This window comes from Plasmodium yoelii (genome assembly GCF_900002385.2).
Source record: "Plasmodium yoelii strain 17X genome assembly, chromosome: 12".
NCBI lineage: Eukaryota > Apicomplexa > Aconoidasida > Haemosporida > Plasmodiidae > Plasmodium > Plasmodium yoelii.
This window is the reverse complement of record NC_036184.2, coordinates 1749950-1772646: the sequence shown is the minus strand read 5'-3', so window position 1 is coordinate 1772646 and position 22697 is coordinate 1749950. Positions and strand designations below refer to the sequence as shown.

The 22697-nt window shown below is 21.0% G+C and overlaps 7 protein-coding genes across 7 annotated transcripts; 3 read left to right on the top strand and 4 right to left on the bottom strand.

Moving 5' to 3' along the window:
* Positions 1-345: 345 nt before the first annotated feature.
* On the bottom strand, positions 346-1242 carry PY17X_1243800 (inner membrane complex protein 1g, putative; the record flags this gene model as incomplete). Its single annotated transcript, XM_718744.1, has 1 exon — positions 346-1242. The coding sequence occupies one exon, from the start codon at positions 1240-1242 to the stop codon at positions 346-348; it is 897 nt and encodes a 298-aa protein (XP_723837.1).
* Positions 1243-2692: 1450 nt separating this feature from the next.
* On the bottom strand, positions 2693-3480 carry PY17X_1243700 (conserved protein, unknown function; the record flags this gene model as incomplete). The annotated part of the gene is made up of 2 exons (XM_022956900.1): positions 2693-2836; positions 3229-3480. 2 exons carry the CDS (start codon positions 3478-3480, stop codon positions 2693-2695), a joined length of 396 nt encoding a protein of 131 aa, XP_022812733.1.
* Positions 3481-4244: 764 nt separating this feature from the next.
* Positions 4245-5484, top strand: PY17X_1243600 (RNA methyltransferase, putative; the record flags this gene model as incomplete). The annotated part of the gene is made up of 2 exons (XM_022956899.1): positions 4245-5260; positions 5394-5484. 2 exons carry the CDS (start codon positions 4245-4247, stop codon positions 5482-5484), a joined length of 1107 nt encoding a protein of 368 aa, XP_022812732.1.
* An 881-nt stretch (positions 5485-6365) lies between these two features.
* PY17X_1243500 (WD repeat-containing protein, putative) lies at positions 6366-10667 on the top strand (the record flags this gene model as incomplete). Its single annotated transcript, XM_724881.2, has 1 exon — positions 6366-10667. The coding sequence occupies one exon, from the start codon at positions 6366-6368 to the stop codon at positions 10665-10667; it is 4302 nt and encodes a 1433-aa protein (XP_729974.2).
* Positions 10668-10893: 226 nt separating this feature from the next.
* Positions 10894-12303, bottom strand: PY17X_1243400 (testis-specific adriamycin sensitivity protein; the record flags this gene model as incomplete). The annotated part of the gene is made up of 1 exon (XM_724880.2): positions 10894-12303. The coding sequence occupies one exon, from the start codon at positions 12301-12303 to the stop codon at positions 10894-10896; it is 1410 nt and encodes a 469-aa protein (XP_729973.2).
* Positions 12304-14819: 2516 nt separating this feature from the next.
* PY17X_1243300 (conserved protein, unknown function) lies at positions 14820-16145 on the top strand (the record flags this gene model as incomplete). The annotated part of the gene is made up of 1 exon (XM_722417.1): positions 14820-16145. The coding sequence occupies one exon, from the start codon at positions 14820-14822 to the stop codon at positions 16143-16145; it is 1326 nt and encodes a 441-aa protein (XP_727510.1).
* A 965-nt stretch (positions 16146-17110) lies between these two features.
* Positions 17111-22392, bottom strand: PY17X_1243200 (structural maintenance of chromosomes protein 6, putative; the record flags this gene model as incomplete). The annotated part of the gene is made up of 3 exons (XM_022956898.1): positions 17111-17154; positions 17322-17413; positions 17708-22392. The coding sequence occupies 3 exons, from the start codon at positions 22390-22392 to the stop codon at positions 17111-17113; spliced, it is 4821 nt and encodes a 1606-aa protein (XP_022812731.1).
* Positions 22393-22697: the final 305 nt, after the last annotated feature.

Sequence of the window (22697 nt, the reverse complement as noted above, 5' to 3'; positions counted from 1 at the left end):
ATAAACAAATTATTTATTCGCACAAAATAAATAAAAATATAACCTCATTAAAAAATATAAGATACGGTTTAAAGACCTTCAGAGTTTATATTTTAGTTTTAATTTTTTTAATTATTTTTTACTATTATTATTCATATATTTTTTAAAACGTCATGTTGACATGGTTATTATTAGACAGGCTCGAAAAAAAAATTGCATGTCTTATTCAAAATGGAATAAAAAAAAAATCAAATAACAACAAAGAATGAAAACCAATGCAAATATATCTTCATATAAATCAAAATTTTTATCGCATTAATTGCAAAAATTAAAAGTATATATAACATCATGATTACCTTCTTAAATCTAGTTACAGTAAAAACCTCTATTAACTACGTTTGGGGTTTTGGAAATTCTTATTTTAGGAAGAGAATTATCCTTTGTTGCATATATATTCATATTTGAAAAACGTTTTTCTCTTTCTGGAAATCCTTTACACATTTGTCCTTGCATTGTTGGAAAATCGCCAAAGGGGGGTACAAATTTACAACTTATTGTTGTACAATAATTGTTTTCACGTATAGTATCAACAGTTGTATCTTCGGTAGATCCAATATTTATCATCATTTGAGAGTTCACATTTTCTAAATGTAAATTGTTTAATATTTCAACATCATTCTCATTGGAAATACTTACGGTTTCATTTTCTTTTAATTCTTCAACGTGGTGTTCTTCTTCTGTTTCTTCTTCCTCTATTATACTAATATCTGGGCAAATTATTTCAGGAATTTCTTTAATAATTTCTCTTTTTGTTGTTTTTAATACAGGTATAACTTTCTCAACAATCATATATTTTGGTACATGAACAATTCGTTCTTTGTCTACATATACTGGTACTTCGACAACCTTTTCAATAGTTTTAACTTGAGGAACTTCAATAATTTTTTCTTCATAAATTATTTTATCAATATTTTTTATTTTTTCAACATAAACTGTTTTTGTTTTATATATATTTTTGTACTTAACAACTGGTCTTATTTGTTCTACTATTCTTTCAACGGTTTTTATTTGAGGAACTTCGACAATCTTTTCTAAATATACCTCTTTAGGAACTTCAATAATCTTATTTTGAATAATTGGCTCTAAAACTTTTGATGGTAAGTGTTTATTCACCACTTGTGGGTATGGCTCATTTTCATTTGGGTTAGGATCAAAAACGTTGTCTCCAGAACAACAGGCTAATTTATTGGATGTAGAACACATTTTGTTATAATTAAAACCGTTTATTATTTTATTAATTTATTTTATGTTAACTACTTAAATATTAATACAAAATTACACATAAAAATTTAATTTTATACGTAATTTCACAAAACTTGGAAGAATAAATCTATGTATACAAATATTTTAAATTATTTTAGAAAATCACTAATTTCGATCGCTTCTGAAGATATTTTTCTTGTATATAAAAAAAATTTCACACATATATATATTAATTGTTTAAATTTTCACATAATATAGCTAATTCTAAAAGTTAAAATTTTTCTAATTTATGCATGTGTGCACGTTACAACATGCCTCTTCAATTTAAAAAAACCAAAAAAATCAAATAAGCAAAATTTCGGAAATTACAATATATATATTATTTTTCAAAACAAATTTGACAAAAATTTAATTTTTATAGTTTAAAATAAATAAATGAATGAAAATAACGGATAAATAGGCGAAAAAAAAAATGAAACAACAAACTACTTCGTAATTGCATATATATTTTTTTCTATATCGAATATTAAACGAAATTATTAAAACAATAATACACACAAATATAGTTTTTCCAAATTCGAATAAAAGAAAAAATTTTACGCCTAAATTTGGGATTTATATTTTAATAACTAATTTTAATTATATATATAACTTGAATTTCTTTATGTTAAAAAACTCCTTTTATCAATTTCTATATATATATTTATGTACATATTTTAAAATATACTTCAAAATAAAAAAAATACCATCTTGTTAATATTAATGAAAAATTATTAACAAATATGGAAAAAAAAAAATAATATTAACAAATATGGAAAAAAAAAAATAATATTAACAAATATGGAAAAAAAAAAAATAATATTAGCAAATATGGAAAAAAAAAAAAATAATATTAACAAAAATTACAAAATGGCTGTTTTTTTTTAAGCAAAAAAAAAAATGTTGTAAGTAACACTATATTTAAATGTACATATTTAAACAACAGCCACTTAGCCATAATTTAAATAAAAAATTATGTACAAGTAAAAAAAAAATACATATAATATGTATATAAATAATGCACAAAAAAATAGCTATTTTAAAATTTATTACTAAATAAGCCATATAATGTGTGAAAAAAAAAAAAAAAAAAAGGAAAACATAAGAATTATTCTATAAAATACTTGTGGCTTTTTTCCCCGTTCACACATTATAATATGTATAAATGAATGCATATTTTATTGTTCATAATAAATTATTTTAAATCCTTTAAACGTTTTTTACGTTATTTCATACATGTTCATTTAAGCAATATTTTGGAATCATAATAATGTATAAATATTTGTAGTTTTGCAAATAAATTATATTTTAATTCCCTTTCATGTTCTTATAAATATATTATTATATACATACCTGTCCCTATAAAATTTTATACTCATCTAGCGATATCTAAGCACATTTTGTTAGCACTTTAGTTTCTTATTTCCCTGAACAGAAAGAAATCGTTTATTAATGTTGTAGAAGGGAGGTTTAGCCAGTTATCTCGGGTTGTGTAATGTGATGTTAGCTTCCTGTCGGTATATCTCATTATTTCGTCCATGTCATAAGAACTAGTCTGAAAATGTAAACAAAAGTTAAAAGAGATAGCACTAAATAATGAACAATAAATAATGAACAATAAATAATGAACACTAAATAAACACTATTTTATACATATATATAAAACGCTTGTTAAGGTAGCGTCAAATTCATATTCCTAAGTATGCATGAAAATAATTCACTCAGTAATTTAAGTTCTTAATACACAAATGCTTATTCGTATTTTTAAATGCGAATAATCTAAAAATTAATCTATTTCCATTGCATAATATATTAGTAAAGTAAATTAGTTAAATAGGTTTAAACTATGTGCTATGGAATTGTTTAAATATATATATAATTGTATAAAAAAGTGTGCATATGTGTTCACATAATTGTATGTTTAAATCAAAATTTCCAAAAAATTACCCTATACAATTTAGCTGGGTTTTTTTTCATCCATGCTACTTTTCTTCTCCTGGTATCTCTATGGGAACTTTTTTTCTTTGGAACCGCATATAATGAAATATCTCTCTTTTGTTTTATTATATTATTATTGTTATTTTTTGAACTTAACTGTGTATGTAAGAAAAAACTTCGAAAACCTGTGTTAATTTGATGTCCCATTAAACACTTCAAGCTAATTACTAAAAGAAGTGATAACAATTTTAAAAGCAACATTTCCCAATGTAAATTTATATGCATAAATAATGTGTATATTTTTCAGCTCTCTTCCTTATTCGTAATCCCTTAACTTTTCTTTCATCGTGTTACAAAAAAATAAATATTTATAAAGGCGCGGCGAAATAAATCATTTAGTGACATTTAAAAAATATAAAAAGTGAAGCAAAAAAATGAAGTAAAAAATATTCGCAATTACAGCATTTCCAATGCCACCATATCATCACTATTTCTAATAGGCTATGTTAAATTATTTTTTTTTTTTTTTTTTCCAAAATATTATATTATTTAAAAAATGCCATAACTTTTCAACATTTGTTTTTTTCTATCCCACTTGTAACAAATATAATTTACCTCATGCACATGTAATAGCATAAAAATTGTTTTCGCAAATATCCTTAAATATTTTCCCTCATATCTTTATTTTTTATAATTTTTTTTTTTTTTTTTTTTTTTTTTAAAAGACATTTTCTGAATGTAACAATAATGCAATTATAAATATGGGAAAGGATTCCAATTGCTTCTCATATATTATTAAGCATTATATAATAGGAAAAGGTATATAACCATTTTAGCAGGCTTCATTTAATGTTTCATTTTACTGAATTATTTCTTATTATAGTAAAATATATATATACATACCATTCAAAAGATACAAAGTGTTATTTTAATTCCCGAACTGGTATATAAAACATAAAATGATATAGGTAGAGAATAAATGTATACTTATCCCATTTTAACAGTAAAAAAGTAAATAAAAAAAAATGAAAATTTCAACAAATATAATAAGGAAATATGTAGGAAGTAATAAATATACATGTTCATTTCCCTTTTTTAATATTCATCAAAAATTGGATAATAATATAAAAAATAATCAGAGTGTATCACATTTTAATTATAAAACCGTTTTATCATTTACAACTTTTAACAAAGATAGTGAATCAAATAAAGATGAAATAAATTCAAATAATTTTAGTTTAAATCCACATTGGATAGGGATTGAACAAAGTAATGTATATAAGCAAGTTGTTAAAGAACAAAAAAAAATAGACTATATAAAAAAAAATGGAGAAAATAATGAATATTTAAGTATTTCTAAAAGATCAAAGCTTATGAAATATATAATACGATTAAGAAAAAAAAGTAATTTTCGAAAAAAAAATAATGCATTTTTTGTTAAAGGTACACAAACAATCATAAATTTATCAAAAGATCATAATTTAACCATGGAAGTTATTTTATCTAATTCTAAACCCTTTTTAAAATATTTCCAAAATAAATGTAATAAACTATATTATGTAAATAATGATATATTAAATTATATATTTTTAGATTCATTAAAATTTATGAAAGATAAAAATTATGATTCTGTAGCTATAGTAAAAATACCAAATATAGAAAATACAAAAACAGAAAAAAAAATTAAATTTTTATTAGCATTAGATAGGATTAGATATGCATATAATCTCGGAAAAATATTAAATATAGCTTATTCAATGAATATAGATTCTATATTTTATATTCATAATACAGTAGATCCATATAACCATAATGTTATGGATATAACTAAAGGGAAGCATTTATTTATTCCTTATAATGTTGGATCATATAATGAATTAAATAAATTTTGCGAACAAAATAATTTAGTTCCAATTGTTGCACACACAAATGGCATGGACCCACAATCATTTTTAAAAAATTTAACGAATCAAGGAATATGTCTTATTCTAGGAAATGAGTCATATGGCCCTCACAAAGATATTTTCTCTTTTGCAAAGCCGTAAGCCACAATACCATTCTATCATTCCACCATTGTACATTTTTTTTTTTTTTTTTTTTTTTTTTTTTTTTTTTTTTTTTTTTTTTTTTTTTTTTTTTTTTTTTTTTTTTTTTTTTTTTTTTTTTTTTTGCAGAATCTGCTTACCAATGCACGAAATGACTAACTCACTTAATGTGTCGGTAGCTGCTGGAATTCTCATACACTATCTTAAAAATGCATTATGAAAAAATTATAATTTGAATGACCTGATAATAGCATTTATGTAGCTATACAATCTGGTTCATAAAAACATATTTACAAGTTTATATGAATTCGGATAAAAATTATTTGTATTAACCAATATATACTACATTTGAATTATACATCTTACTATCCATTCCTTTTCTTTTCAATCCATTTTATTTTTTAGAGTATAACATGCATACATATTTGTTCGTACATACATATTTGTTCATGCATTTAACTATTCTTTATTCCGATTTTTAGTTTTGTAATTAATTTTTTGCCATTGTTGTATTTGTAGAATTTTGTCACTTTAAAAAAAAAAAAAAATACAGAATAAATGCCTTTCATATTTGAAAAATATAAAAATAAATTTTGATCGTGGCATGTCATTATATCCTGTAAAAAATATCCAGAAAAAAAGCAACATTGATATATTTTTTTTTAGTTTTATATTTCATAATATAAAGATATAAATTTAAAAAAAAAAAAAAAAAAAAAAAGTATAGAGTTGATTAGTGGCTCCCATCAGGTAGCATATGTTTTATTATGTGACATAAATATACACTAATTTGTTTTGACATTTTCCATGATTTTGTTTTTTTAACTTTTTTCATATAAGATTTTTGCTATTATTTATTATGCATATACATAAATAGTAGTTATTTGATTAGTCTTTTATAAATTTGGAAAAAAAAAAAAAAAAATATTTAAAAATAAAGTGATTTTATTTGATTTTTTAAAATTAAGATAAAATAAAGAAATATTTACCTACCATAATTGGGGGTTATAACAAAACGATATATTAACAAAGAACAAAATAAAAATATAATCCGAAATTATAAAGCTTTAAAATAAAGTGACATCATTTGATGGCAGATAAATGAATAGCATAAAAAGAATTTATGGTAACCATGGGGTAAAATGTATGCAGTTTTTGAGCCCCAATTTAGTATGTATTTCTTTTGGAAATATTATAAAAATAATAAATATAATAAATAAAGATATATTGTTAGAATATGCAGTTTCAAGTAGTAGTAACATATATGGATTGATTTATAAAAAGTGTGATCAAAATAAAGGTATATTAATATGTCATGGGGTACATAAAATATATGCCTACAAATTATGCATAGATAAATGTTCTTTAAAATTATTATCTAAATTTTGTTTAAATAAATGGATATTAAAAATAAAATTTTTTAATTCTACTCAAAAAAAAAATGACTATACTTTAATTACATGTTTAAGCAATGGTTCTGTTGTATTATTAGACATATATAAATGTATTATTTTACAAAAGTGGAAATTTAATGATATATTTTTACTATATAGTGCCGATATTTATATAAAAAAAAAAAAAAAAAAAAAAAAAAGCTATAAAATTATAATAGCTGGAGGTACCCCCTTCAATAAAATATTGCTATGGAATATAAACATCACAAAAAAGGATGAACAAAATGGGGAAAAGGAAAAAGAACAAATCGCAACTCCGCTGGAGCATTATCAAGAATTGGAGGGACATAGAGGTATAATATTTAAAGTGAAATTTTTTAAAAAATCAAAATATCTTGGTTCAGTATCTGATGATAGAGAAGGAATAATTTGGTCTAAAATAAAAAAGGAAGAAAATGATAATAATATAGTTTTAAATAAATCTGCCAATTTTCTGTTTTACTATAAAATAGATAAGATACTAACTGGACATGATGCTAGAATATGGGATATTGAAATGTGCAGATATAAAAATAATATTTATTTCGTTACATCTAGTGAAGATTCTACTTGTATTATATATGAAATACAAAATAAAATTAAAGAAAATTATATAAACAATAAAAGTGTGTGTAGACAAAATGGAATTCCTTTCAAATATTCAAGTACATGTTCAGGATCAATTAGATTTATTTTATTTAATACATCTTATAATATTTTACTTTCAGGATTTGATAACGGTTCTGTACATTTTATTTCGATTCATACATTAATAAAAAATAATTCCAAAATAAATTGTATAAAAAATAAACAAATAGATAAAGAAAATAAATCAGAATCTATTTGTGAAAATAATTCAAATCTTTATTATTATGATCCTGATATTTTAAAAAAAAATAATATGATAAATTTTTTAGATGATAATTTAAATAAAGAATTAGATAAAACTAATGATTGGATTAGGTCTATAAATCATATAAATATGACTAATATAATAATTTGTACAAATTTTGGAAAAATTTATATTTTAAAAACTAATAAAATAAATAATAGATTATTATTGTTACATAAAATTGACGATAAAAATTCTTTATTAACATGTTTAACTTTTTATGGATTAAATTATATTTGTCTTGGATTTAGTAATGGTTTTTCTTCTTTTTTATTTTTATCAAATTTTAAAGATAATAATAATTCAAATATAAATTTTTCAAATTATTTTAAATGTTTTTCACATCGAGTAAGTGATATGAATCTAATTCCTTTATCTAATTTAAGTTATAAAAAAATTACATCATTTATTGAATATAAAAATTTAGTTGATATTTTATATTTGAACTTAAAAAAAGATACATTAAATAATACAAAACAAACTATTTTAGATTCTAATAATACAATTTATGCATCTACTGATGATTCTACATTTTATAAGCTTATATATAATACTGAAATGGAAACAAATGTTGAATTATCTAAAGTAGAATCTTTTGTTTCAAACTTTTTATTAGCCACATTTGATCATACAGGAAATATCAAATTTTTTGGAGTACAAAATGAAGATGGAAAAATTAATTTTATTGAAATATCTGAAACATTTATAGATGTGAAAAATCAAAAATCAAAAATAATATCATTTAATTATGCATTAAGAGAAAAATATACAAAACAAGAATCTCAAAATAATTTGAACACTTTGATATTTTTAGGTGATGAATATGGATGTATTTTTATTATTTATTTAAAAATACCTATTCAAATAAAAGAAAATAAAAGAATATACGATTTTACAAATTTAACTATTAAATATAAAGACAAGATACGGGTTCATAGTAATCGAAAAGTCTTTGACATCAAAATAATTGATGGATTCATTTATTCGTGTGGCCAAAATGGAAATATAATAAAATATCAGTTATATAAAAATAAAGTATATACATTATATAAATTATGCTTAATTAAAATTCCATATTATTCATCCATTTATAAACTAATTCCAATATTCATTAATACTAAAAAGGATTCTACATCTGACAAAAGCGGTTCTACATGCGACAAAAGCGGTTCTACATGCGACAAAAGCGGTTCTACACTTGCACCTGGTAATGACACAACTTATTCTCAAGAAGATAATATCCATAATATAATTGTTTGCTGTTTTAAAGAAAAAAAATTTGTTTTATATGATTTAAAAAATAAAATTGAATATTTTTCAATAGAATGTGGAGGTTTTAGAAGGCCATTAAGTATTTTTATGAAATATACAAATAATTTTATTAACACATTTTCATTTTGTTTTTGTAAAGAGAAAAATATTTATTTTTATTTTAAAGAATTGAATCAAAATAAATCTAATATAATACCATATAACCAAATTTATATAAATTCTGATTTCCATACTAAAAGCATTTCTTCTATTTTATGGATAAATAAAAATTATTTTATTACATCTTCGGAAGATGGGACTATAAAAATATTATTTTCTAAACCAATTAGACAAAATCAAGAATCCAAATCTGATATATTTGACCAAAAAAAAAACACAAAAAAAAACACAAAAAATAACACAAAAAAAAACACAAAAAAAAACACAAAAAAAAAATATAACAGTAGAAACTATATACGGAATCGAATTGAGGTGGTTCAAAATATTTATAATCATAACGCACCAATATTTTCTATTTGCTTTTTAAAAAATTCATTTTATAAATTTCGAAATCTTCGATTTTTAGCAAGTGTAGGTGCAAAAAATTCTATCAATCTTTTTTATATTTTTATAAATAATAATAATGTTCCAATTATGTATCATATAGAAAAATTAAAAGTTCCAGTTTTTTCAAGTAATCTTCGATTTTTATGTGTTGAAGGAACATATAAAATATCAAAATATACAGAAAATAGTTATACCATTCATTTTGATATATTTATAGGAACATCGATGGGTCATATATTTCGATATAATAATGGAATATATGAATTTATAATATATAAAAATATTGTTTTTACAAAAATTCAAAAACATATAAATTTAACAAATTCTTACAATTTACATAGTACAATTTTATCAATTAATTTGGTTAATATTTTCAAAAATAAAATATCAAACAATATATATAATGGGTCTAATCACATTCCTCATGATATGCTACAAAAATCAGACTCAAATAAATTATCTTTTTTTATTAAAAAAAATAACAAAATGAATAAAAAAGAAATACATAATATACTAGTATGCGGATTAAATAATGGAAATGTTTATATTTATCATATTGAAGAAACTAAAATGAATTTATTAAAAAAAATTAAAGTACACCAAAATGGAATTAATCAAATAGCTATTAAAAAAAAAAATAATCGAATTTTACATATTTTTACATGTGGGGATGACCAATCTGTTAATATACTTTCTATACAAATTAAAGACAAAATAAAGCAGTTAGAAAATAGAGCAGATGGAAATAGTCAAAATATATCTAACAATTCTAATACACAAAAGCGATTTAAAATTTTTATTTTACAAAATACTAACTTGCCCAATTCACATTACTCATCAATTAGAGCAATTATAAAATTTTCAAATTATGTCATAACAACATCATGGGACCAGTATATTTCTATATGGAAAATAAATGGGTGCAGCGCTAACAAAAACGGTGGAAAAAACAGTGGAAAAAACACACGCGGCAGTAGCGATAAAAACACATGCGGCAGCGACCAAAATGTTGTTAGCTTGTCTATTCTCAAAAAATTTAAAATGGCGGTTTATGACGTCTCATGCCTAAGTTATTTGCCAGTTAAAAAAAAAAAAAATATTTTAAAAAATTGCGAAAATAAACTAAAGCCATCAGAATTCCATAACTCAGAATTCCGTAACTTAGAAACTAATCGAACGAATTATAATTGCAAAGTGTATTTATCAGTTGGTGGCACAAATGGCAGTATCGAATGTTTCTCATTAAGTCTGGCAAAATAAAGACAATGATTTTTACTTTTATGATTTAATTATTTTATTTTTTTGACTTCTTTTAATTGACAACATATGTCTATTATCCATAATCACTTGTTCATTTGTTTAGCCAAATTGGCAATTTATTGCAAAGGTATAAATTAAAAAAAAAAAAAAAAAAAAAATGTACCAAGAAATAAAAATCATAATAATTAGACATATTATATAAAAGAAATATAACACACTTTAGTATTTACATATGAGTAGAAATAATACTATTTGGAAAATCATATCCAAGAAAGTATGTCAAATCTGGCTTTAAAACAAATGATAAAAAAACTATTAAACCTGCATAACCTTCATATAATGAATCAGGTCTATCTGGAATGTTATAAAATTTTTTAAAATATTTGATAGAAAAAAGAGCATATTTTAATGCCATAATATACCATTTTTTATCATTTGTTAAATTATATAAATATAAAAAAACAATCCCATTACCTGATATACCATGACATAACCCAAAACCTTTATATAACAAACCTTTTTCCCAAATTAAATAACCCATATTTTCTAAAAATTCGTGATTATATTTTTCTTTAAAATAAATTGGTACATATTTATATTTTAATAATTCAATCAAAAGAATAATAAATCCTACATTTCCATGACACCATTGAATTAATTGTTCTTTTTTTTTTTTTTTTTTGAAATTATCAATTACATTATCTTTTTCTTCACTTTTATGTTTTCTTCTAACTGATGAATAAACATTATATTCGTCGGTTAAATAAAATTGAAATATTTCATCTACTACTTTATATATAAGTTTTATATTATCATCAAGTTTTGAAATAACTACATTTTTACATTTATTTATTTCATTTTCGTCTAAATCATTTAAATTTATTAATTCGTCATTATAACATAAAATTAATGATATAGATAAATCATTAATATATTTATAGAAAAATATAATAAGCTTATATAATATTAAAAATATACCTGCATACCCATGTGCACTTCCTAAATATATTTGTTTATGCCATTTGAAATATAAACTAAGGAATGTATTATTAAAATGCTTTTCAGCTTTTGTTAAACCATATTCAAATATTGAATTCATAACATTATATAAATTTTTTAATATAAAAAATCTAAATTTACTATTTATCCATGTATTTTTACAAAATAAAACAGAATATATATATCCACTTTTTCCATATAATAATTCACAATTACTATTTATTTGTAACAACTCTTTTGAATTTTCTTTAATGTTTTGAACTAATGTTTTTATATTTTTTTCTAAACTTTTATTATTTTCTATATATTGATTTAAAACACATGATAAACTAATTACACCAATATTTCCTTCTAAAAAACTTATACAATTTTTACATGTATAATTATTTATTTTTTTTAATATATTATTACCAAATTCCAAATATATATAATCATTATTATGTTCATACAATATTATATCCATATATAGTATACCACCAATTCCACAATAAATTGATTGATTTGCATGTTTCTCATTTTCACTATTTAATCGAAATGATAATTCGTTAATTTTTTTTTTTATTAAAATTATATTTTCTTCATTGTCTTCAAATTCTTCCAGAAATTCATTCGAGATATATCGTTTACTTTCTTCCATCAAGTTGTGTAGCTAAAGCGAAATAAGATAAAAAAAAAAAGGAAAAAAAAAAAAAAGAAAAAAAAAAAAAGAAAAAAAAAAAAAAGTACAAAATGGCTAAATAGCTAATATAGCCACAATGACCTTTTATTCTCACCAAATTTTATAATTTTTACAAAGCTAGTTACAAACTATTTTCCAATATTTTCTCTTTTTTTTTATAATAAGCTTATTGAGTATGTTTGTAAAATATCAGCGAAAATATAATAATAATAATAATAATAACGTCAAAATAATTTATTCGGATAAACTTTAATTTACTAAATATTTATATGTATATAATTTAAAGAATATTAATATTTTTCACAATACTAATAAATATATCTCTCATTTATTGTCATTATATTTTTTTTAATATTTATACTTTCACAAAATTGGTATATATATTTAATGAAATGCACACATTAATATTATTTCATTCTTTTTATAAAAAATAAAGATAAAATATGTATGCATGTATGTATACAACTTCACCAAGTAAAACTTGCTAATAAATATAAGCAGGTGTTAAAAAGAAAATCATAAAACATTGTAAGGAGCGAATTCAGATTGTGTACTATTATTATTACTCCATTATTACTTCATTATTACTTTATTATTACTCCATTATTACTTTATTACTATTATATTGTTATTTTGTTATTTTCCCTAATAGTTACACATATAAAGAATAAAACAAATAGATATAAAATACGCCTATCTGTTTAAATGTTATTAAAGAATAGGATTAATAAAAAATTACTTCATAACATTTTCACAACATTTTCACAACATTTTCATAACACTTTCATAACATTTTCATAACATTTTCACAACATTTTCACAACATTTTCATAACATTTTCATAACATTTTCATAACATTTTCATAACACTTTCATAACACTTTCATAACATTTTTATTTCATTGTTTTATAACACTTTTCACAACACTGTTCTGTTTCTTTCCCAATTTTTCATTCGCTCTTATTCTATACATATATAAATGTTTATAAATTTATTTTATAAAATAGAAAATGCAAATAAAAACCTGTGTATAATTTGGCAAGTTTATTGACCATATTAATGTTAAAAAAAAAAAAAAAAAGCATAAATGGATGGTGTATATAAATAATATTGTGGTTGTGAAATTCAAAATTATAATGAAAAAAAGGAAAGAAAAATAAAACTGATTAAACTTGAAACAATAAATGGACTAAATGGATAGTAACTACATGGTCATATGAGAGACTAGAAATGAGAAAATAAACAAAAAAGTATATTTCATAGGTTATTAATTATATGAAATTTTTTTTTAAATAGATGAAAAATGTAAATTTTCATAATACACATATAAAATGTGTATATAATGTGTACCTTCTACTTTAGTAATAAAATTGCAATTTGATAAATTAATAGAAAAAATTTAAAAATTTTGATTTTTAATAATTAACGAAATATTTTTTTCAAAAACTATTTTAACAAATATATATATAATTATTTATTCATGCATTTATTAATTTACACATTTTTGATGTTTTATAATATTATGACGTTGCATATTTCTTTTACTTTATATATTGCTTTAAAATTTTTAAGACGATTTAATTTTTATTTTATTTATTTTCATTATAACCGATATTTATTTTAATAATATTAGATCATAATATTTTGACATTTTTTTTTTTTTCCCATGTTGTTTCATTTATTTCCACTTCTTTTCCCTATTTTACTTTATAGTTTTCCTCACTTTTCCTTATATTTTTTACTTTTCCCCCTCTCCTTTTTTGTTATTTAATATGATTAAAATTCATATTTTTTTCTTATGTATATTTTGTTCAAAGTAAATATTTTTAAGATTACATGTGTTTGTGCTTAAACTGTTTTTATGTCATTTTTTTTTTTTAAATTGTTTTTTTTGTGAAGCCTTTTACTAAGCACTTTTTATACACTAATGTAATCATTTGTGTAATATTTGTTTTATTGATGATTTACTTTTTTTTTTTTTTTTTCCTCACCCCTTATATAAATATAATATCTTTCATTTTTTTCAGAAAAATTATTTAATTGAAAAAAAATAGATAACACCCAAAAAAACAAAAGTATATATTACATATATTTATATATATCCATAGGCAATTATAGATACTATATATATGTTGTAGCCATATAAATATAAATTTTCCATTCATCTACAATGTGTATTTAAATATGTACTTGTTTTCTTAATACTGTATAATCAGCTATTAAAGACTATGCAAAACATTTAAATTTATAAAATATTTTGTAACTGTTATATATATTAGTACTAAAAAGTGCAAAAAATAAAAGAGGGTGCATAGGACTAGTATAATAAATGCAACAGAACAATCAAAAAAAAAAATATATAAATAATTATATATAAAAATTGTAAAAAAAAATAAAAAAAAAAAAATAAAAAAGCTACCTGAATAGCTATTTTTTCTGAACTGTTCACACAAAAAAAAAAAAATTATAAGCAATGGCTTTAATAAATTTTAAAGAAAAAATTCAAATTTTGTTAAAGTTAAAAGAATCATTAATACCTCAAATAGATGGGAATTTTATAAAAAATTGGGAATTGGAAGCCCTTAATTATCAAAATACAAGTGAAAATATTATGTGTGAATTAAAAAATGTAAATTTTATAGAAGGTTTAGTTGATGGCATTTCATCACAATTGTCTTATTTGAGAATAAATCTCCAGAATTATGAAAATATGCTTGAAGATGAAAAAGATAAATTTAAAAGATTATATGTGTTGGCAGCCCTTGGATTAATTGCAAAATTAAAACTTATTTTATTTTTTTCAACTTATATAAATTCAAGAAAGCATAAAAATAGTAAAAATTTTCCTGTTATGAATGAAAGTGTTTTTAATGCGGAACAAAATAATACATGCGAAAATATTTATGACGAAAATCAAAATAAAATAGAGGATAATTCATATGAAAATGATATACATAATATTGATTTAAAAGGAAGTTCAATATTTACAAACATTGAAGAACAATATTCCCAATTAAGAAATTGTACCCAAGAATATAAAGAAAAGCTCTTTAATGCAATGGCATTTAATGCTTTAGCACATTATAATGCACACATAAATAATCCGAAAAATACAAATAATGATGAATATATTGATAAAAATACAGGAATTTATAGTAATAATATAGAAAATGATTCAAGAAATAATAATGAACTTATGGGAAGCAACATAAATTGTGGTGTAAATGATAAACATCTCTCTACAAATATTGGAAGCAACATCAAAATTAATACCCATATACATAATAACAGTAATAATTATAATACACATTTTGTAAATAATATGCAAGATAATCCAATCAATGTGATCAACAATTTTAATATTGAAAAAAATGAAAGAGTACGAAGCAATTCTTCTCTAATATCAAAAAAAAAAAAATTGCAATTACCTCAAAGCCAAAATAAAACAACAAATTTTCTAAAAAGCTCCCAACCATTAAATGGTATAAAAAATAACCAAAGCCAACATATTATTAACAATTACAATGATCACCTAAATAATGAAACACATAGATATGCAAAACAAAATCAAGATAAAATGTCTAATTATTTAACAAATGTACACAATAATATTAACACAACAAATAATGATAATTCTCAAATAATAAACAATAATACAAATTTAAATAAGTATTATAAATACGAAAATAACAATAATAATAGCAACAACACACACAGTGAAAATATTATGCAGCCTTATAATAACGAGATTTACGAAATAAATGATAACACATATAAAAATTGTTACTATATGCAATAAAAAAAAATTGTAATAAAAATATAAATCATATTACAGTTTGTCGAAAAATACATTCACACACATATGGACATATATATTGTGTCTAGACATTATTGTTAATGCATATTTTTATATCTTAACTTATTTAAATATAACAAAATTTTTAGTATCTTTTTGAGTTAAGCAATTAAATTAGATTTATTCACTTCAATTTGATTTTTGTCATTTTGTATTGTTGTTTTCATTTTCCTATCTTTTTCGTCATTTCTTTCAAAATTATTCGTGAAATCTTTTAAAATATATAATTTCTTTATTGCTTCAACAAAAAAAAAAAAAAAAAAACATATAAAATATTCTTTAATTTGTTATACAACTATTAATTCAAAAAACGGTTAATAGATATGCATATATACATATGTATGTGCATCAAACAAAAAAATATTTACAAATGTTACTATGTATTTTTCGTTTTTCTTTTTTCATAATTTCTTTTTGTTGTTATATTCCCAATTTATATTTTAATGTACCTCATGTAAATGGCTATCTATATATGTATATTCATGTCATTTTATTTTAGTTTTTAATAATTAATAAACAAAAGCTTACTTAATGCATATTCTACTTGTTTACATATTAATTTTAGCCATTATTATAATTTTTTTTTCTCTTATTTTTTGTATAACATTAGTACATAATTTTTTCAAAATAACCTAAATTATACAACTGTTTTATGTGGAAAATAACTCAAAGAAATATACAAAAAAATACACACACACACACACATGTATGTATGTATATATTACCCATATATATAATTATAATATATACATATGAGCAATAACATAGCCATGACCATACATTAATACAAAAATGTTTAAGAATATTCAATAGGTTCTTAAAAATTATTGTATGATTTGTTTAAAATAAGCCATTTAAAACATTAAATTTTAAAAAATACAAAAAAAAAAAAAAAAAAACTTGATTATTTATGACAAACTAAAGATTTTAGCCTTTTTTTCCTTTGCCTCCTCTACAAAAAAATAAGAAATAATTTTTCACAAATGTAAATAAATAATGAATGAAAAATAATGCAGTTTGCACACAAAGACAAATAATTTCTCCATTTAAGTACTTCCCTAATGTTATAAAGTAGTACAAAATATGTAGGTCAAAATGTAAGTAATTTTTATGACTTACCCAAAAAGAGTTCTGTTATTTCAATGTGGGGTGTTATGAAGAAATATTGTTTATTGCCACTGGTTTCAATGAATTTGCAGAATTGTTGCATGCTACAAAAAAGAAAAGAAAAGAAAAGAAGATATATTTTGTTTTATCATGATTTTGTATAATTTAGCTAGCCATTTATCATGATTTTGTATAATTTAGCTAGCCATTTATCACGATTTTCGCAATATTAGCTAGCCATTTTTTTTTTCACAAAATTAGCTAGCCATTTTTATTATTTTTTTCGCAAAATTTGCTAGCCATTTACCATGATTTTCACAAAATTAGCTAGCTGTATTGTTATTGGGTAAGTATCATATACCAATAATTTATATTCGCTGTTTTTTTTAAGAACTTACTTTTTAACTCGAGTAAGCTCATCCATATATACATCAAGTTCGTCAAACATATGAAATGACGAACTTTCAGTTAGAGACATAGAAGCTAAAAGGGCCATTTGTATAGTAGATCTTTCTCCACCCGATAAAGACGAAATTTCCATAAAAATATTATTAGATGAATCTTGATTGATTGATATCATAACTTTAATAATTTTTTTTAAATCATCAAATTCAATTTTACCTTTATAATTATTCATACTTTTTAATATGTTTATAAAATGGCTAGTAACTTGTTCTTTTGTTTTATTTAAAACCTTAGAATATTTAACTTTTCGAAGTTTAATATTAGATAAATGCATATAATAATTTTTTTTTAAATCAGATATTTGTTTCATTTGAATATTATAACATTTTTCTTCATTTGAATATTGATCTATTAAATTATTAAAAAAAACATTTATTGAATTATCTGTTGATTCATTATTATTAAAACCATGTGCTTTAAGTATTTCAATAATTTCCATTTTTTTTTCACATCTTTTTTTCCATAAAATATCTGAATATTTTTTTCCTTCTATATTTATTTTATTATCATTCCATAAGTTATTAATTTCTTCTTCTATTTCATTTTGTTTCGATTCTTTATTTTTGTTATAATTATTTTCATTTCCCTGATCATTAAATTTTAATATATTATTTAAAATATCTTTAACATATTTTTCTAAATTTATTATATATGTTATTTCGCTTTCTTGGTCTTTATCATTCATATTAGACATATTTTCATTTATTTTATTCGAATTTCCGTTACACTTATTTTCAATATTTTCTATACTATTTTCACAATCTTTAGACATAATAAACATTTTATTAAATGAACTTAAACAAGATAGTGGAATAGGCACACTAAATGATTCCTTTTCAAATTCATTTCTTGTAAACTTATTTGTAGTAATTCGCATATCAATATATTCATTTTCATAATTATTATTAATAATGTGTTCACTTTCTGATGAAGAAAATTCAGAATCTTGGTATTTTTTATCTATTGTATTGTTTTTATCTATTGTATTGTTTTTATCTATTATATTATTTTTATCTACCTTTTTTTCTATAACTACATTTTCTATTTCCACATTTAATGACCTGCCTTTTAATACCAAAAATGGATTTTTAAAAAAAAATTTATTAAGAGAAGAATCTTTATTTAACGTCTCAAAATATATAGAATGTAATTTATTCAAAGATGCTAAGAATTTTTGTTTATTTTTTATACAAATTTCATCATTTTTTAATTTGTCTTTTTCTAGTTTAATTAATATTTCATTTAAATTATCATATTCTTCTATCATATTGTTGAATTTTTTTTTTTTTTTTTTTAAATAGTCTATATGTGTAGACATAAAATATTTATGAAAAAATGACAATTTTTCTGCATTTTTTTTTTTGTTTTCAATTATATTTATATATTCATTAATCTCATTTGTATTTTCATCTATCTCATTAATTTTGGCATCTAATTGTTCAGAAAATATTTTATCATGATTCTGTATAAGTTCATCAACATTTTTGAGTTGATAATTTAATTCTTCTTGTGAAAGTTTACATTTTTTTATAGATTCATTTAATTTTTCTATTACATTTTTATATGATAATATTTTTTTAGATGTAAAAACTATTTCGTCTTTTTTTTTCATTTTTTCAATTTTTAAATCTTTTAATTGTTCTTCTTTTGTGAGTCCACTATTATTATCTCCATTTTCTTTATTATTTAAATTATTACTATTTTGGTTGTTTTCCTTATTATATGAAAAATCATTTTCATTTTTTTCGAAATTTAAAAAAATCGGATTTTTATAATTTTCTTCTTTAAATGGTTGATAATGTAATCCACCATTTGACATAACTTTGACTAAAACATATTCGTTAATAACATAAATAGATTTTATATTTCTTTTATCATTAGTATTTAATATTTCTTGTAATTGATTTGAATCATTGCAAATTAGAGTTTGTGCTATTTTAAAATTATCATATAGATAAAATAATAAAGATGTTGGAAGTAATTCTATATTTAAATATGAATATATTGTATTTCCATTAATTTTTTTTAGAAAATAATTTATATTTTGTAATAAATTTTGACGAGTTATATGATTAAATGAATTTGTAACTATTATATTTAATTTTCCAATATTATTTTTTCCAAAATTGTTTTTTCCAAAATTGCTAGCTTTTATTAAATTATTTTTATCTTCATAACAACTGACTAGCCAAGAATAAAATATATCACCAAGATGTTTTTCAATTATAGAAAGAATTTTATCATTTTTATTTCGATCATTAATTTTTATATATTCTCCAATAGGTCCAATGGGTTCATATTTAAATATATTTTCATTTTTATTTTCATATATACCTAAATTTGTAGATGTTTTATTTGTTAATTTCCATTCTTCTGGAATTGGAAAATATTCTCTTTCAGATTTGTTCAGAATTTTATATGTATGTTTTATATTATTCCGTATTGAATATATATCATAACCATATATATACATTTTTTTTTTAATATGAATATTTTTTATTTTTTGTATTTCAGTTGCTTGGCTAGTAATTATATCTATTTGTTTATCTATTTCTTCAATTTGATTTTGGATTTGTTGTATAGAATATTCTAAATCATAAATTTGATTTTCTTTTTGATTTATTTCATTTTGTAAATTTATTTCTTTTTTTTTTTCATGTGTCATTTTTTCATTTAATAAATTCATTTGTTGTTCATATTTATTTAAATGTTCTTTTATTAAATTTTTATTTTCTTTTCTTTTATTCAATATGTTTAAATCACTTATTGTGTCTTCTTTTTGTTTTATATAACTAGTTTTTAAATCTTTTAATTCATTTAGCATATTATTATATTTGTTTATTTTTGTCATATTTTTCGAAACTAAATTATATATTTTATTATCCATATTTATTAATTTTTTTAGTTCCTCTTTAATACATTCATTTTTTTTAATAATATTACACATTTGGTTTTCTATATTATTTATTACTTTTTCATTTTTTAAATTTTCATATTTTAAATATTCATTAAAATAAATTATAGTACTTTTTAATAATTCATAAAATACAAAAACCTTATAACCATTGTCATATTTTTTTAATTTTTTAAATTCATAACATAATAAATCATTTCTTTTTTTCATATTATTTAATTCTTCTACTTGTGGTGATAATAATATTTCTTTTTGTTTTATTTGTTTTTCACATTCTTCTAATTGGCTAGTTTCTTTATCAATTTCTTCTTCTACTACATCTAAACCAACAGATGTCATAAAAAATTTATATAATCCTTTATCACTAATATTACTAAAAAACATTTTACCTTTTTCTTGATCTAAATATACACATGGACTTTTTATATTCAATTTTATTACATTAAGATAGTTTTCTATATATCCTCGTTTTTGTGCTTGTTTAAATATTGCTTCTTTATTTTTTTCTATTTTTTGGCTTACTGAATGGTAATAATTTGCATTTAAATTAGATGTGCTTTCACAATTAAACGAATTTTCTAATGTATTTTGAACCGAATGAACCCGTTTTGATGTGTCACCATAAATTGGATACATTAAACCAAATTTTCGATTACAATTATTGAGTCCATAAATATAAAATTTACTACTATGAGAAGATATAATTCTTTTCACTACTAGTATATCTCCATATATATTTCTTTTAAATGAATTAATACCAGAATTTGATAAAAATATTTCGATATGACAAATTAAATTTTTTTTATTTTTATCATAATCTTTTATATAATTAGCTATACTTGCATCTCGACCTGCATTTTTTCCTTGACTACCTAATCCAACAGCTATAGCTTGAGCTATAGCACTTTTACCTTTTCCATTTTTTCCAATAATTATATTTTTATAACAATTAAAAGATAATTCTAAATTTTCATGATTTAAAAAATTCCGTATTCTTAATTTTATTATTTTCCCAGTAGTTCCATAAAAACTTTTTATATCTACATCTTCTAATAAATTAATGTTAAATACATTATTTTCAAATTCGTCATCATATAACTCTTTTGTGTCATTTTTTTTAGACTCTTGGATAAGAGGCTCACTAAAATTCACATTCCCATTTTGCTCGAAATTTTGCCCCGTATTTTCTTCTTTATCTCTAATAATATTTTCTAGCCAATTTGAGCTATCACTATCATTTCCACTATTATTACTCATTTCTGTTCTTAGTGATAAATTTGTATCATTTTTTTTTTCATTTATTATTTTTTTTGAAAAAAATGTAGCGGAACTACTTTTGCTTGAATCTAACATGTCTACATCATTTTGTATATCACTAGAATAGTTATTTAAATCTGTATTTATTTTCATTAATTTTGTATTTTTTTTAATATAGTTAATTTTATCATTTTTTTTTTTTTCAACTTGATTTTTTTTAATATAATCTTTATTACCCAATAAGTTATTATCATATATTTCAGAATCATTTAAAATAGAATCGTTGTTTATTTTTATAATATTTTCTTTGCAATTTTCTCCATGGTTATTATTTTCATATGAATTTTCCGACCCATCTCTTTTTCTTTTTTTTTCTTTTTTTTTAACCAATACATTTAAATTATTGTCATCCTTTCTTCCACAACTATCATTAGTATCTAAATGCATCTTATCATTTAATCAGTATTTATTTGCACACTTCTTTTCAAATTTTTTTATTAATAAATTATAATTCTGATTCAGATTGTGAACATATCTAAGAAGCATCAAAACGGAAAAAAAATTTCGTAAAAATATATACGCTATTTTTCACACACAAATGGAAAAATAAAAATATGGAACTGCATTTATATATGCATAGGTGTATCGATAGGACATTCATATGAAAAACAAATTCCTTTTATTTTTTCGCTTATTATATAATATATTTTTTATTTTTTATTTTTATCACTAATATACCTTTATTATTTATT